The sequence below is a fragment of the Nicotiana tomentosiformis genome, chromosome 1 (assembly GCF_000390325.3).
Source record: "Nicotiana tomentosiformis chromosome 1, ASM39032v3, whole genome shotgun sequence".
Lineage (NCBI taxonomy): Eukaryota > Viridiplantae > Streptophyta > Magnoliopsida > Solanales > Solanaceae > Nicotiana > Nicotiana tomentosiformis.
This window is the reverse complement of record NC_090812.1, coordinates 31,108,888-31,125,451: the sequence shown is the minus strand read 5'-3', so window position 1 is coordinate 31,125,451 and position 16,564 is coordinate 31,108,888. Positions and strand designations below refer to the sequence as shown.

At 33.8% G+C, this 16,564-nt stretch overlaps 1 protein-coding gene across 1 annotated transcript; it reads left to right on the top strand.

Annotated features, from left to right (window-relative positions):
- Positions 1-14,070: 14,070 nt before the first annotated feature.
- On the top strand, positions 14,071-14,463 carry LOC138905234 (secreted RxLR effector protein 161-like). The gene has a single exon (XM_070193740.1). It carries the CDS (start codon positions 14,071-14,073, stop codon positions 14,461-14,463), a length of 393 nt encoding a protein of 130 aa, XP_070049841.1.
- Positions 14,464-16,564: the final 2,101 nt, after the last annotated feature.

Sequence of the window (16,564 nt, the reverse complement as noted above, 5' to 3'; positions counted from 1 at the left end):
CTACGCCTGACAGTTGAAATGTAGTAAAGGCAACTCCACTCACCTCCACAATACCCATGGTGCGGAGAATACTGTGACAATTTTCTAGATATTATTTGGCATCCTCTGTAGCTGTGCCACTGAAAGTAGGTGGACTATACCTCTTAAACCTTTCAAGTCTCTTTTGTTCTTCTTCTGATGCCTCGGGACTGACCTCAGGCCAAACCGGAATAACAGGTTGTACCGGTATTGCACCCGGAACCTGACCAACGTGAACCTGCTGCTCTGGAATTATGGTAGGAGTCTGATCTACTCCCCCAATCTGCGAAATATTTGGTGCAACAGAGATCAATCCCGCCTGAGTTAATGTACCAAACATACTCAAGAACTGTGCTAAGGTCTCCTAAAGTCCGGGGGTAACAACAGGTGCTTCTGGTACGTGTCCCCCAATTGGAGCTACTAGTGGCTCCTCAACTGTTGTTCTGACAGGTGCTCTAGTCGCAGTACATGCCCTTCCTCGACCTCTACCTCGGCCCCGGCCTCTTGCAGCCCCAATAATATGTGCGGATGCCTGTTCAGCTGACCCGGTAGCACATGTCCTCACCATCTGTGAGAGAATAGAGATACAAAGTCTCAAATTCCAAATTCAACAAATTCCGCACGACAGGAATGAAAGAAATGGAAATTTCCTAACAGTTCTGTAGCCTCTCAAAGATAAGTACAGACGTCTCCATACCGATCCGCAAGACTCTACTAGACTCGTTCGTGACTCGTAGAACCTATGAACCTAGAGCTCTAATACCAACTTGTCACGACCCAAAATCCCACCACAGGAGTCGTGATGGCACCTAGTCTCTAAAACTAGGTAAGCCGATTTCCATTGCATTTTTTTGAAGCCATTTTTTTTGAATTAAATAAATAATCAAAACTAACAGCGGAAATAATTATAATATACAACCTCCCAAGACTGGTAGTACTGAGTCACGAACTCTAATTGAAGATATAGAATGATCACGAGGACCGAATATACAATACTGTTTGATTACAAATTAACAGTACAATGAAATGAAAAGACTCCAAGGGACTGCGACAACCAAGCAGCTCTACTTTGAATCCTTACGATCCCGCTTTAACTCTGCTCAAGTCCGTTATCTTCAATACCTAGCTCTGCACAAAAATATGCAAAAGTGTAGAGTGAGCACACCACAGCGGTGCCCAGTAAGTATCAAGACTAACCTCAATGGAGTAGAGACGAGGTACAGTCAAGACACTCACTAGTCTAATATCCTGTGCAATATAATATACAAAATAATAGGAAATAAATAATCATAAAGGCAGGATAAAACAACCAGTGATATGCACAACAGACAACAAGAATATCATTAATATCACTCAACAATTAATAAACACAATTACACCCAATTAAATCAAGCCCTTCAAATAAATGTCTTTCACATAGTTCTTCCAGATAACTCTCTTTCAAATATAATTTTCTCAAATAATTATTTTTCAAATATAATTCTTACAATAAATCTTTTCAAATACAATTTCCTCAAATAAATATCTTTCAAAATACAATTCTTTTATATAATACTTTCTAAGTAAAAATCCTTCCAAATAAATATTTTGAATATAATTCTTTCAATTAAAAAGTCATCATGTGACACCTCATTTCAAAATCATCAAAATACGGGTCTCGGCCCATTTTCATATTTTTCGTAAATACGGGTCTCAGCCCATTTTCATATTTCAACGGTACCTCGTACCCATAATTAAATCATTATATCTGTCCGGCACCTAGTGTCCTCATTTTATATCACAACTGCACGGACAATTCACGTGCTAAATATCATTTTCATTTCATCACAGCATCTCGTGCCGACATTTTATATCACAACTGCACGGACAATTCACGTGCCAATATCCCCATTTCATATCACAATTCACGGCACCTCATGCCCACATTTTATTTTATAAACCGCCTGGCAATAGCCACAGGCTCCCAATTTCAACATAAATCAGATTATTATCAATTTACTAACAACAAGACAAGTTGCACAAGGTATAAAAATAAACACAAAAAAATCACAACATCACATGAAAATTATTAACACCACAACCCCATAACATCACATATCGTCTTTGACAATAGCCACCATTATCGCTCCTATTGCCACCCTTATCGCTCCTATAGCCACCCTTATCGCTCCGCCTAGATAATACCAATAGCCATCCTTATCGCTCCTATTGCCACCCTTATCGCTCCTATAGCGACCCTTATCGCTCCGCCCAGATAATATTCCAACAAACACAATAGTGAAATGCCACCCTTATAACCACATAATATCAACGATGAAATGCCACCCTTATCTCCCCAAAATAACAACTCATACAACACAACAATTTACACGGAAAATTATCACAGCAACATAATAAAATTAATTCATATCACAATTTGCCCAATGGCCACAATCAAATTTTAAAGATATGACAAAATTAATTAATTTCACAACAAATAGCCCAAGGCTCCACACAATTTATATATAACACCCCAAAACAATCAATGGAGATAGAAATTACTCAACATAAAGCAAAGTCTTCATTAAATTCTAATTTTCAATAATTATATAAACACCTCTTCTTAAGCTCATTTAATTAATTATTTGCAGAGGAAAATTCATATTGGAATTAATTTCCCAGAAATATTAAACCAACAATACTCACGAAATTTCATAAATATTTCAAGTAACAATCACATCAAATTATCATATAAAAATAAATTCAACAATAAGAATATAGGCATGGCAAACATATGATTTAATAATTTTCCACAATTTCTCAATTTACTACACAAAAATGCCTAAGACTTTAATTCAATAAATTTTTGCACGTATAATCCCGAGTACGTACTCGTCACCTCGCGTACACGGCTTTTCACATTTCACAAATGGCACATAAGACTCAATGCCTAAGGGGTAATTCCCCCACTCGAGGTTAAGCAAGACACTTACCTTTTTGAAGTTAGGCCGATATTCCAAAATAGCCTTCTTGCTTGAATTGACCTCCAAACAGCTCAAATCTATCCAAATTAATTGTATAACTTTATTAAAATTCATCGAAAATAATTCCGGATAATAATGCGTCGACTTCAAATTTTATTCCAAAAAGTCAACAAAAGTCAACGCGGGGCCCGCCCCTCGGAACCCGACAAAATTTTTAAGAAATCCGAACACTCATTCCGATACGAGTTCAACCATACCAATTTTATCGAATTCCAATAATAACTCGACCTCCAAATCTTAATTTTTTGTTTTCAAATCCGTAAGTTCAAACCCCCGATCTATACCTCAAAAACATGTAATCTAATCGGATTATTCGATGATAATTCAATATTATGGGGTAGAAATGATCACAAGGGACTTACCTCAAGTTTTTCCGTGAAAACCTTGCTCAAAAATCGCCCAACCAGAGCTTGAAATGCCCAAAAATGGCAAAAGCTCGGAACCCCTCTGTTTTTGTATTGCCCAGAGGTTTTCGCATCCGCGGTGATTTCTTCACACCTACGGTAAATATTTCGCACCCGCGGTAAATTTTTTCTCACCTGCAGCTTTCGCATCCGCGGTGAATTTTTTCGCACCCGCGGAAAATTTTTCGCACCCGCGGTGTCTGGCCAGCCCATTAATTTTTTGCTTCCGCGACTCATTTCTCGAATCCGCGAGCTCGCACCTGTGGCCCTTTTTCGTGCTGGTGCGATCATACCAGATGCCCAGCTGCTTCAACTCCTCCTCCAAATCCAAATTCGATCCGTTAGGCATCCAAACTCACCCGAGGCCCCCCGGGACCCCAACCAAACATACCATCAAATCCTAAAATATCATACGAACTTATTCAAATTCTTAAATCACATCAGACAACATCAAAACGATGAATCGCACCTCAAATCAAAATCTATGAACTTTGAACTTTCAAATTCTTTATCTTGTGCCGAAACACATCAAATCAATTCGGAATGACATCAAATTTTGCACACAAGTCATAAATGACATAACGGACCTTTTCAAATTTTCAGAATCAGATTCCGACCTCTATATCAAAAAGTCAACCCCCCGGTCAAACTTCCAAAAAATTCAACTTTCGGCATTTCAAGCTTAATTTCACTACAGACCTCCAAATAATTATCCCGACACGCTCCTAAGTCCAAAATCACCGTACGGAGCTATTGACATCATCAAAATTCCATTTCGAAGTTTTTTTTCTTTCAAAAATCAACTCTCCGGTCAACTATTTCCATTTAAGCTTCAAATTAAGGATTGTTCGTTTAATTAAATTCTGAATCTTTAGTAAATCAAACTCGACCATACCCGCAAGTCATAATATATATTGCGAAGCTGCTCGAGATCTTAAGTCATTGAACGGGGTATAAATTCTTAAAATGACAAGTCGGGTCGTTACAGATATCCTTTTATTTATATATTGCTTTTATTACCTAGAGTTTAATTGCTTTCTTGGCCTCTATCTTTTTTATCTTATTGTTATTCCTACTTGTTGTTATTCTTTTTCTCTTCTTCCATCCATTCTTTAGGTGATGGTCTATTGGAAATAACATTTTATGCCCTTCCAGAGTAGGGATAAGATTGCGTACATCTTAGCCTCCCAGACCCTACTTGTGGAAAATTAGTAGGCTTGTTATTGATGTTGTTGTTGTTATTGTTGTTAGGAATATAATAGATATGCCCTTGATCTAGTCTAATATTTAATGATTTGAACATATGTTTGTGAATGTTATTTGATATAAAATATATATGGCATTTGATATTCTTTTATCATAGTTATTATTAAGTGCTTGATTAATTTAATAATGTCCTTGATTAAATTTTGAGACTTGACATTATGATGGAGATCATGGTAATGAGAGTGAAGTTTCTTATAATTTAATCTAAGTTTGTTCTTGATCATAGGATTATTAATTTGGACACTAGTAATCTGGTTAGATTAATATTTATGTAATTATCTTCATTGAATAAAATATTAGTTGATCTCGTTAACTAAAACACATAGATAGATAATGCATATAGATATATGATCATTGAACTGACTAATTGGATAATTCTTAATGGTTAGAATTACCATAAATTGTCAATAGGATATTCTCTTAAAGAATGTGATGTAAGAGTTTACTTTTACCTGATATCATCGTAGTAATTGACAAGTTATTTATTATGCTTTAATACTATACACCTATGGCCCTAGAGCGATAGTTGAAAGGATATAAGGTACGGTTAAATACTTGTAGAATTAGTGATTGATCAAGATTGAATCTGTCAACTCTTGGTAATGAGTTTAAGCTCCATGTTGTCATGAATTATAAACGACCAAATTAAGACCTTGGCCAAGGCAATTGAATGAAAGAAGAAAAGGGTTTCTTAGGTCATTCAATGGTCAATTATATTTGACATGAACACATAGTTGGTCGCCTATTAGGATTTGACAGTTGAACCATATCCTAGGGTAACCTAGAGCTATAAGGACAAAAGAAATTACTATATTATTCTTCTAGTGGTTCGTGAGAGTAAATTTTATACTTCATTCTATCTTGTCGTTAAGGAGTGTTACTATATGCCACCCTTGATCAGTATATTGATGTGATCAATTTACTACCGGCTTAGTATCGAACCTATAGGGTCGCACACTAACGAGTATTCTGATATTTGCTAAAGAATTAATTACTTTATTATTTGATAATTAAATGAAAGAATTTAATTAGTCAAATAAATTTAGTTATTAGTTCAAATAAAATATTATTATATTCTTTGCTAGCACAGAGGATATAATTAATATTGTGAATAAATTAAAGTTTTCTATTTGGAATAGAAAATTAAACTATATCTCTTGCATGGAATATATATGTGATATATATAGTTGGTACTTATATATATTATCACGACCCCAAATTTCCTCCGTAGGATGTCGTGATGGCACCTAGTCTCTAAAACTAGGTAAGCCTATCAATGCGGAATAATAATAAATATTTGAAATAAATAAACTACAATTCAAACAATTTCAACTCCCAAAACCCGGTAAAAATAAGTCACAAGCTTCTAAGAATTTATTCTCAATGTCTCTATATGTCAAGATCTAAATAAAATATAAGGAAGCAATATAAAATGATAGAAGGGGACTCCGGAGTCTGCGGACGCTGGCAGATATACCTCGAAGTCTCCGTGCGCAGGTAACTCACTGACGTCTAGGCTGGTAAAAATGTACCTGGATCTGCACAAAAAGATGTGCAGAAGCGTAGTATGAGTACACCACAGCGGTACCCAGTAAGTGCCAAGTCTAACCTCGGTAGAGTAGTGACGAGGTCAGGTGAGACCTTACTGGAATATAATAATGGCATGGTAAAATATTTATCAATGTAGTAAAATAAAATAACATTGGAAATGAATCAAATAGTATGTCACATTTAATGACACCAAATAATTGCAAATAATATCTTGTGGAATCAAAACAGAATTTCCTTCAACTTTATGAAAATCACAACAATTAATCGAAAGCAACTATGGCCATAAATCAATATCAACAAGGGCACTACCGAGGTACCGTCTCGTATTCCCAAGTTATAAATAATTTCACAATATCTCATTTTCTTATATCACCGCGGGAGCCTTCACAATTTATTTAAAGAAAATATTTTTTCTCGAAACAGCATCCCGCGTTTTAGCCACCTTTATCACACCGCATGACTTCTAGTAGTCACCCCTACTAGCCACGCGTATCAAGCCGCCCTTATCTTACCGCATGCGTTTCAACACCCAAACCTTATACCACCGCATGCGTATCAATATCACAATATATCACAATTTGCACCTCAAGTGCCCAATATTTCAATTTTTCCACAAAATAATCAACAACAATAGTTTTCAATAATAAAGAGCTCACGGCTCATGCCAGAATAATCAAAAAAAAAAATAATCTTACGAAAATATTCAAGAATGAATAATTCAGGAAAATAATATTTCAAAATTTTAATACGTTACTTCAATATCAAATTTAAAAATGTCAAATACTTCATATTAATAATATTTAATTTAAGGAAAATCAACCTTCAAATAATGCACAGTATAAAAGAAATCAAGTTTCAATTAAACAAAAAAAAAACAATTAGCAGGAAAAGGTCAAGCAAATTTAAAAAATATAAACATTAAATCAATAATGAAGAATATAACAAAATAAAATAATTTAATTAATACGCAACAATGATCTACACAATTTAAAACATAATCTTTCATATTTAGCCCGTGTACACACTCGTCACCTCGTGTACATGACTTTTCACACATTACAATTATCAATCCTAGGGGAATTTCCCCCACACAAAGTTAGACAAGTCGCTTACCTCGACTTGCTCCAATTTAACCAAGTATTATGCTTTTTTCTCGATTTTTCGACTCCGATCGACTCGTATCTAGTCATAATTAATTCGATACAGTCAACAAAAATTATAGTAATCAATTTCATAAGAAAATATTATATTTTCAATAAAATCCGAAATTAGCTCAAAATTTATCCGTGGGGCCCACATCTCGGAATCCAGTGAAACTTACAAAATCCGACAACTCATTCAATTACGAGTCCACCCATACTAATTTTACCAAATTCCGATAACAACTCGACATCCAAATCTTAAATTTTTTTTTTGGGAAGATTTTGCAAAAATCTTGATTTTTCTTCCATAAATTTACGAATTCATGATGTAAATGCGTATGGAATCATGAAATATAATCAATATAGGATAAGGAACACTTACCCCAATATTTTCCCGTGAAAATCGTCCAAAAATCGACCAAGAACCGTGCTCCAAAAATCCAAAACGAAATGAATGAAATGATCATTTTTTGTCCTTAAGTTTCTGCCAATCCGTCACTAAAAGTCCATTTTCCGTCACTAAAAGTCCATTTTTCGTCACTAAAAGTCCACCAGAAACTGCTCTACCAGTCTTCTTTCAATCGATCATAACTTTATGTACAAATGTCCAAATGATAAATAATATAACTTTATGGAAACTAGAATCAAACGACTACAACTTTCATGTTTTAAAAATTTTCCGATTCCTTATAAATTTCGAGATATAAGCTTCCAAAGTCGGCTCTACACATCAGAAATTTCGCAGCAAAACTGCTCTACCAGCCTTTATTCAATCCATCATAACTTTCTGTACAAATGTCTAAATGATGAATGGTTTAACTTTATGAAAACTAGAATCAAAGAGCTACAACTTTTATGTTTTGAAACTTTTCTGATTCCTTATAGATTGCGCAATATATGCTTCCAAATTTGGCTCCACGCACTAGAAATTTCTTGCGAAATTCCAGCAGCCTTCTTTGTCCGTAATCCATTCCTTTTAACTTCCGAAATCCATCTGAGACCCTCGGGACCTTAACCAATTATACCAACATGTCCAAAAATATAATATGAATTTAGTCGAGGCTTCAAACCACATCAAACAACATCAAAACGACGAATCGCACCTCAAATCAAAATCTATGAACTTTGAACTTTCAAATTCTATATCTTGTGCCGAAACACATCAAATCAATTCGGAATGACTTCAAATTTTGCACACAAGTCATAAATGACATAACAGACCTATTTTAATTTCCAAAATCGGATTCTGACCTCGATATCAAAAAGTCAATCCCCCCGGTCAAACTTCCCAAAAATTTAACTTTTGGCATTTCAAGCCTAATTCCACTACGGACTTCCAAATAAAATTCCGATCATGCTCCTAAATCCAAAATTATTATACGGAGTTGTTGGAATCATTAAAATTCTATTCCGGGATCGTTTGCACATAATTTGACATCCGGTCACTATTTAAACTTAAACTTTTAATTTTTTATCAAAATTTTATATCTCGGGCTAGGGACCTCGGAATTTGATTTCGGGCATACGCCTAAGTCCCAAATCACGATACGTACCTACCAAAATTATCAAAATACTGATCCGAGTCCGTTTGCTCAAAATATTGACCAAAGTCAACCCAGTTGAGTTTTAAAGCTCTAATTCACATTTTAATTCATTTTTCACCTGAAAACTTTCCGAAAAATTTTACGGATTGCGCACGCAAATAGAGGAATGATAAATAGTGCTTTTCGAGGTCTTAGAATACAAAATTATTTATTAAATTTAAAGATGATATTTTGGGTCATCACACACACATATATATATATATATATATATATATATATATATATATATATATATATATATATATATGAGATGTATATAAATATTAATAAAAGAATTATAAGTTGAATCCAACTTTGAATTGGATCAACTGGAAAGTCCATCAGGACACGTCTGCCACCACAAATACCATTTAGAATGAGATCCATAATTCTCTATATATGGAAGTATTGTACTCCATATGGCATTGGACTTGCACGTGAAGTCACTGCCTTAATTAACCTGTTCCTACCCTATTTGGAAAAGGTTAGTAACTAAGGTATATGTTAGTATATATATACATGAAGGCTTCACGTAGGAGAGTTAGTGTGAACGAAAGAAAATGCCACAAAACAAGAGATGTGTTGCTGACAAGAAAATATTCTTCTTGTCTTGCTACTACTACGTTGAAAGTTTTTGAGAAAAATTTTCGCATAGTATTTTTATTCAATTTGTTCGTGGGTTTCATTGATCAAAGATTTGATAGCAAGGACCGGTCTTGATGTGGATACGCATTGAAACTTCGCACTATAGAAGAAATTTTATAACGAGACTATCTTCACCGGGTATGTCTTAGATCTGATATTTGACATGTAAATAAATTTTAAACACGAAAAGATCTACCTAAGATTGTTATTTTATTCCGCTGCATGTTACGAACATCTATATGCAATCCTACAGTGGTATCAGAGTCGTGGTTTATTGTGTCTAAAATTTATTTACGAAATATTTTAAAATTATATTTGTAGAGTTCAAACCATAATACATGTATCTTGTGCAATAGTCAAATTATTTGAATGCATATGGATTGATATTATTTTATTATGAATAAAATGTGTATACGTGTAAGTTAAACTATTGAAATAGTTCGTAACTTAAATTTGAAATTTTGTATTAGATACGACGGTAATCTATAATAGGTTATTGGATTCTACTGTTATTTTAATTGTTATTAGTTCATGGGATATTAATTAATAATAATATTCTTGCATGAATTATTTTTATGTGATATATAAGATAAACATATTAGAAGTATGTTGAATTTTATTTTTTTTGTCACATGCTTGTTCGTTATATAATTTTGAATTATTTATTACATGTGATGTAAATTAATTTAGGACTAAGCATGTAGACAACTTGAACTAAATTCACATGCTATAAAAGATTTGATCTTCATGTTATTAAAAGTTATTTTAGTAACTATTCCCTCTTACTAAAATTTGAGTTCTTAAATAATAAAATATAAGATATTTTATTGTAAAGCTATCCATCAAAATAAATAATTTTATTTATTTCTTGTTTATAAGGAGTGGCATGACAACCAAGAGACTTATAGTTCGAGAATATGTTAAAATTATTTATTGCATTAGATGCATGGATTGAAAGAATTATTTCATTTTACACTAGACGCCTGGACTACCCGGGGAAGTATAAAATTTAATAAGTTCTTTGCTTTTATAATGGTTGAACTCAACTATGACAATAGGATCGACCTGACTACCAGGGAACTATTTGACATAGAGATATTTAAGGAGATTGTATGGAGACGTAATTGGTAAGAGTACCTACCTTTAAAATATATGTGAGAAACGACTTGACTTCTAAGGGGCTTATACATATTGTTAAAAGATTCCTTTACTCCACTAACAGAAATAGAGATTTCTTAAACTATAACGAGGGTAAATGGTTTAAAATAATTAGTGAAAATATCATTTAGATAAAAGTCCATGTCTTTATGATATATGTAAATATGTTTTTATATTATTGTCTTTTATTTTTCATATTTTAGATTTCTCAATATGTTTGTTATATCATTGCGTGAAATACTTGGGACCAACAAGTTGGTGAGACCAAACTTTGATGACTGGTATAAAAATTTGAGAATTGTTCTCATGCATGAAAAGCTCATTGATGTGATCGATAATCCTGCAAAGATAGTCCCAACAAAGAATGATATTGAAGGCACCAAGGTTTATCAGAAATACTTGAAAGAATGTCTTGCTGTTAAACGCATCATTCTCGCTTCTATGAGTTCTGAACTCCAAAGGAAACATCAGAATATGGATCCAACTGCATCATTGAATATCTTAAGAAGATGGTTGATACACAATTGGACATTGAAAACTCTCCAGTTGGACCCCATGTCAATCATGTGATTGATCTTACCAAAGAACTTGAGAAGTTCGGGTACAAGCTTGGTAAAGATATTTCTGAAGATTTGATCTTGCAATCAGTATATGATGCTGAATGTTTTCACTGTAAGAAGAAATGACATTGGAAGAAAAACTGCAAGGAGTATCTTGCAACTCTAAAGAATAAGAAACAAGGTGAGACAATAATGAAAAATATTTTTGAGGTTTCTTTAACTACTACTAATTATTCACTGTGGGTATTAGATATAGTGGTTATAACTTTTGTAATATGTTGCAAGAGTTCAAGATAAGTAGGAGACTGAAGAAAGGAGAAGTTAATCTACAAGTTGGAAATTATGCAAGAGTTGCAGCCGTACCTATAAGATCTATTTCTTTAATAGTGCCTTCGGGCAAAGTACTTATGCTGGATGATTATTATTATATTTCTAAATTTATTTCGAACATAATTTCAGCTTCTATGTTGGACAAGTGTGGGTTTCACATTAACATAGGCAATGGTATTTGCTCTATTTATTATGGTGATGATTTATATGTGAATGTCTATCTCCAACATGATGTTTATGTCTTACCTAATGTGAATGCAAATTCGATTATGCATGTTTCTAATCTTAAGAGGAAAAGAGATGATCAAGTAAATCATACATACCTTTGGCATTGTAGGCTTGGTCATATTGGAGAGAGAAAAATTAACAAGATGTATAAGGAATGGTACCTTGACAAGTATGATTTTGAATCATATCCAACTTGTGAATCTTGTCTCAAAGGAAAAATAACCAAATCTCCATTTAATGGAAGTGGAGAAAGAGCTTCTGAATTATTGGGACTAATTCATACAGATGTTTGTGGGCCTACGAAAATTCAAGATATAGGTGGATATTCTTACTTCATCACCTTTACTGATGATATGTCAAGATATGGATTTGTATATCTTATGAAACATAAATTTGAATCTTTTGAAATGTTCAAAAGGTTCCGTAGTGAAGTTGAGAAACAGACTAGCAAAAGTATCAAAGTACTAAGGTTTGATAGAGGTGGAGAATATCTTAGTGAAGATTTTACTAGGTATCTCAAAGAGAATGGGATTCTCTCACAATGGACACCTCCAGGAACACCACAACATAATGGTGTATCTGAAAGGAGAAATCGAACCTTATTAGATATGGTGAAATCTATGATGGGGTTCACTGATTTTCCAATAAATTATTGGGGATATGCTTTGGAAGCAGCAACATACTTACTTAATAAAGTTTCCATTAAGTCAGTCTCTATAACACCATATGAGATATGGAAAGGACGTAAGCCTAACCTCAAACATATTAAAGTTTGGGGTTGCCCAGCTTATGTTAAGAGGCTGCAGTCTGATAACTTTGACTCAAGATTTGATAAGTGTAGGTTCACTGGGTATCCCAAAGAAACAATGAGATATTATTTCTATCACCCTTCTGACCATAAAGTTTTTATGGCTAGAGGAGCAACCTTTTTGAAAAAAGAATTTCTTTTGGAAGGAAATTATAGTGGAGAAATAGAACTTGATGAAGTTCAAGAAACTAATGAATTAACACAAAATCAAGATCATGAGACACAAGTCGAACAACCTTTATTAGATATTTTGAAGTTGTCATCTTTAACGGTTCAAGTTAAGAACTAAATATAGTTCAAGAAGAGGTTAATGAACCATTTTCCAACCAAATTGAACAATAACCAAATCCAGTACAAGGTGAACAAGTTGTACACGCACCTCTTAGAAGGTCTACACGAGAACGTCATGTACCAACTAGATTAAATCTAATAGTACAAGATGATGTATCAAATGAGGTTAATCATAATGATGATGACCCTAAGATCTATGAAGAGGCTATATAAAGTTCTAACTGTGAGAGATGGCAACAGGCCATGGAATCCGAAATAGAATCCATGAAGGAAAATAAAGTATGTACTTTAGTTGAACCTTCAAAGGATATAAAACCTAAGGTTGTAAATGAGTTTTTTATAAAAAGATTGGAGCAGACGGAAAGGTGGAGACCTACAAAGCCCGTCTTGTTACCAAGGGATATCGTCTGAAAGAAAGAGTCGACTATGATGAGACTTTCTCTCCCGTGGCAATGCTCAAATCAATTCGGATTTTGCTTGCTATAGCAGCATACTATGATTCCGAAATATGGCAAATGGATATGAAAACAACTTTCCTTGATGGTGAGCTAGAAGAGGATGTGTACATGACACAACCTGAAGGTTTCACATCTCCGTCTGATCATAATAAAATTTACAAGCTACAAAGATCCATTTATGGACTAAAGCAAGCTTCTCAAAGTTGGAATATTCGCTTTAACAAGACAATTGAAAAGTTTAATTTTGTTAGATGTGAAGAAGAGCCTTGTGTGAACAAAAAGGTTAGTGGGAGCACAATTATATTCTTAGTACTATATTTTAATGAATTGCTCATAGGGAATGATATACCGGCATTGCAAAGTACCAATATTTGGCTATCTGAAAAGCTCTCCATGAAAGACTTGGGAGAAACAGCTTATATATTGGGAATAAAGATCTATAGAGATAGATCGAGGAAGCTGCTTGGACTTTCCCAGTCTTTGTACATTGATACCATCTTAAAGAGGTATAACATGGATAATTCCAAAAGAGGCTATCTACCAATAGCACTAGAATTACTCTCAGCAAGGAGGATTGTCCTAAAATACCTTAAGAGAGAGAACGCATGAGTAGGATCCCATACGATAGTGCAGTGGGAGCTATCATGTATACCATAACATGTACACGTCCTAATGTGGCTTATGCACTAGGAGTGACTAGCCGATATCAGGCAAATCCTGGTGAGGAACATTGGAATATGGTGAAGACCATTCTTAAGTACTTAAGAAGGACTAAAGACCAAGTCCTCATTTATGGAGATTCTGAGTTAAAACTTGAAGGTTATACTGATGCAAGTTTCTCATCAGATAAAGATGATAGCAAATCTATTTTTGGTTATGTATTCACCTTAAATGGTGGTGTAGTGAGTTGGAAAAATTCTAAACAAGCTACAATAGCTGATTCGGTGACTGAAGTAGAATATATAGCAGCTAGTGAAGCTGCTAAGGAAGCTGTATGAGTATATTGATGTGATCAATTTACTACCGGCTTAATATCAAACCTATAGGGTCGCACACTAACGAGTGTACTGATATTTACTAAAGAATTAATTACTTTATTATTTGATAATTAAATTAAAGAATTTAATTTATCAAATAAATTTAGTTATTAGTCCAAATAAAATATTACTATATTTTTTGCTAGTACAAAGAATATAATTAATATTGTGAATAAATTGAAGTTTTCTATTTGGAATAGAAAATTAAACTATATCTCTTGCATGGAATATATATGTGATATATATAGTTGGTACTCATAAATAATATGTATTTATATATATATATATATATATATATATATATATATATATATATATATATATGAGATGTATATAAATATTAATAAAAGAATTATAAGTTGAATCCAACTTTGAATTGGATCAACTGGAAAGTCCATAAGGACACGTCTGCCACCACAATCCCATTTAGAATGGGATTCATAATTCTCCATATATGGAAGTATTGTACTCCATATGGCATCTTGCACGTGAAGTCACTGCCTTAATTAACCTGTTCCTACCCTATTTGGAAAAGGTTAGTAAATAAGGTATATGTTAGTATATATATACATGAAGGCTTCACGTAGGAGAGTTAGTGTGAACGAAAGAAAATGCCACAAAACAAGAGATATGTTGCTGACAAGAAAATATTCTTCTTGTCTTGCTACTACTACGTTGAAAGTTTTTGAGAAAAATTTTCGCATAGTATTTTTATTCAATTTGTTCGTGGGTTCCATTGATCAAAGATTTGATAGCAAGGACCGGTCTCGATGTGGATACGCATTGAAACTTCGCACTATAGAAAAAATTTTATAACGAAACTATCTTCACCGGGTATGTCTTAGATATGATATTTGATATGTAAATAAATTTTAAACACGAAAAGATCTGCCTAAGATAGTTATTTTATTCCGCTGCGTGTTACAAACATCTATATGCAATCCTACAGTTAGTATCATGCAACTTTACCTTAAGTGGTTCCAAACAAGTTTAGCACACGGAAAATGAAGTTGTATCATGCAACTTTAAGCACATGAAAAATGACAAAATTTCCCAATGAATTATGTGAAATAGTACAATTTGCCCTCCATTAATAGTTAGGATCAACTTTATACATATACATATATCGTTACAAAACGATAAATTTCCCCATATTAGCTAACCTTTAACTACTAAAGAATAAACTCCATCATTAGCGCATAGTTAAAGGCAAATAAAGATCATTTCGCATTGTTCGATCGAACTCGGAACAATTGAGTGTTTAACTATAAAATGGTACAGTTGAATTTATACGTGGTTTCTAGATAAGTGAATTAATTTGATCATGGAATAAATAAATAATGGAAGAGTTGCGCAGTACGTAACCTTAAGATATTGACGAAACAACAGAAGCAATAATTTCGGGAACAAGGTTTCCGGGCATAACAACAAAGAAATCAAGAAATAAGAAGATAAGATTGGATTGAGCTTTGTATATAATATAGTGTAAGTTTGCCAGAAAATTCGTGTCTTTTACAATGACAACTGAGCTCACTATTTATAGTTATGAAGGAGGTCCTAGGGTCGTGCCCTTCTTCAATGTCAATTGTGAGGGGCATTGATGAAGATATAACGGTAAACATAAATTCTAAATTCCTTGTAACGGGTAACTGCTCTTAATGCTATGAATATTCTCTATTAAATGCTACCGGGAGAGGAGTATTTATCACATCTTTATGAGCATTATTCTTCCCGGTGACAAACGAAACAGTTATCTTCAGTCTTCAACTATCCCCTTGTCTTGGGTTCCATGTGTCCCTTTCTCGGACGGCCACGTGTCATAACATATTTTACCCTATACAGATAGCCCTCCTGCTTTTTGGTGACATAACTTTATGTTATCGAAAAGTTAGTAGAAATACTCTTTTGGCGGGAATTACTATAATTCCCTCTGAAGGCTTCCGACGGTTGATTAGACGCATGTCTCTCCGCATTTAATATCCCGAACACGTGTCATCCCATGATTCAACACAACGTTTGTCGATTATCGAAGTAATCTTGGCCATGAATTTAACCGCCAAAA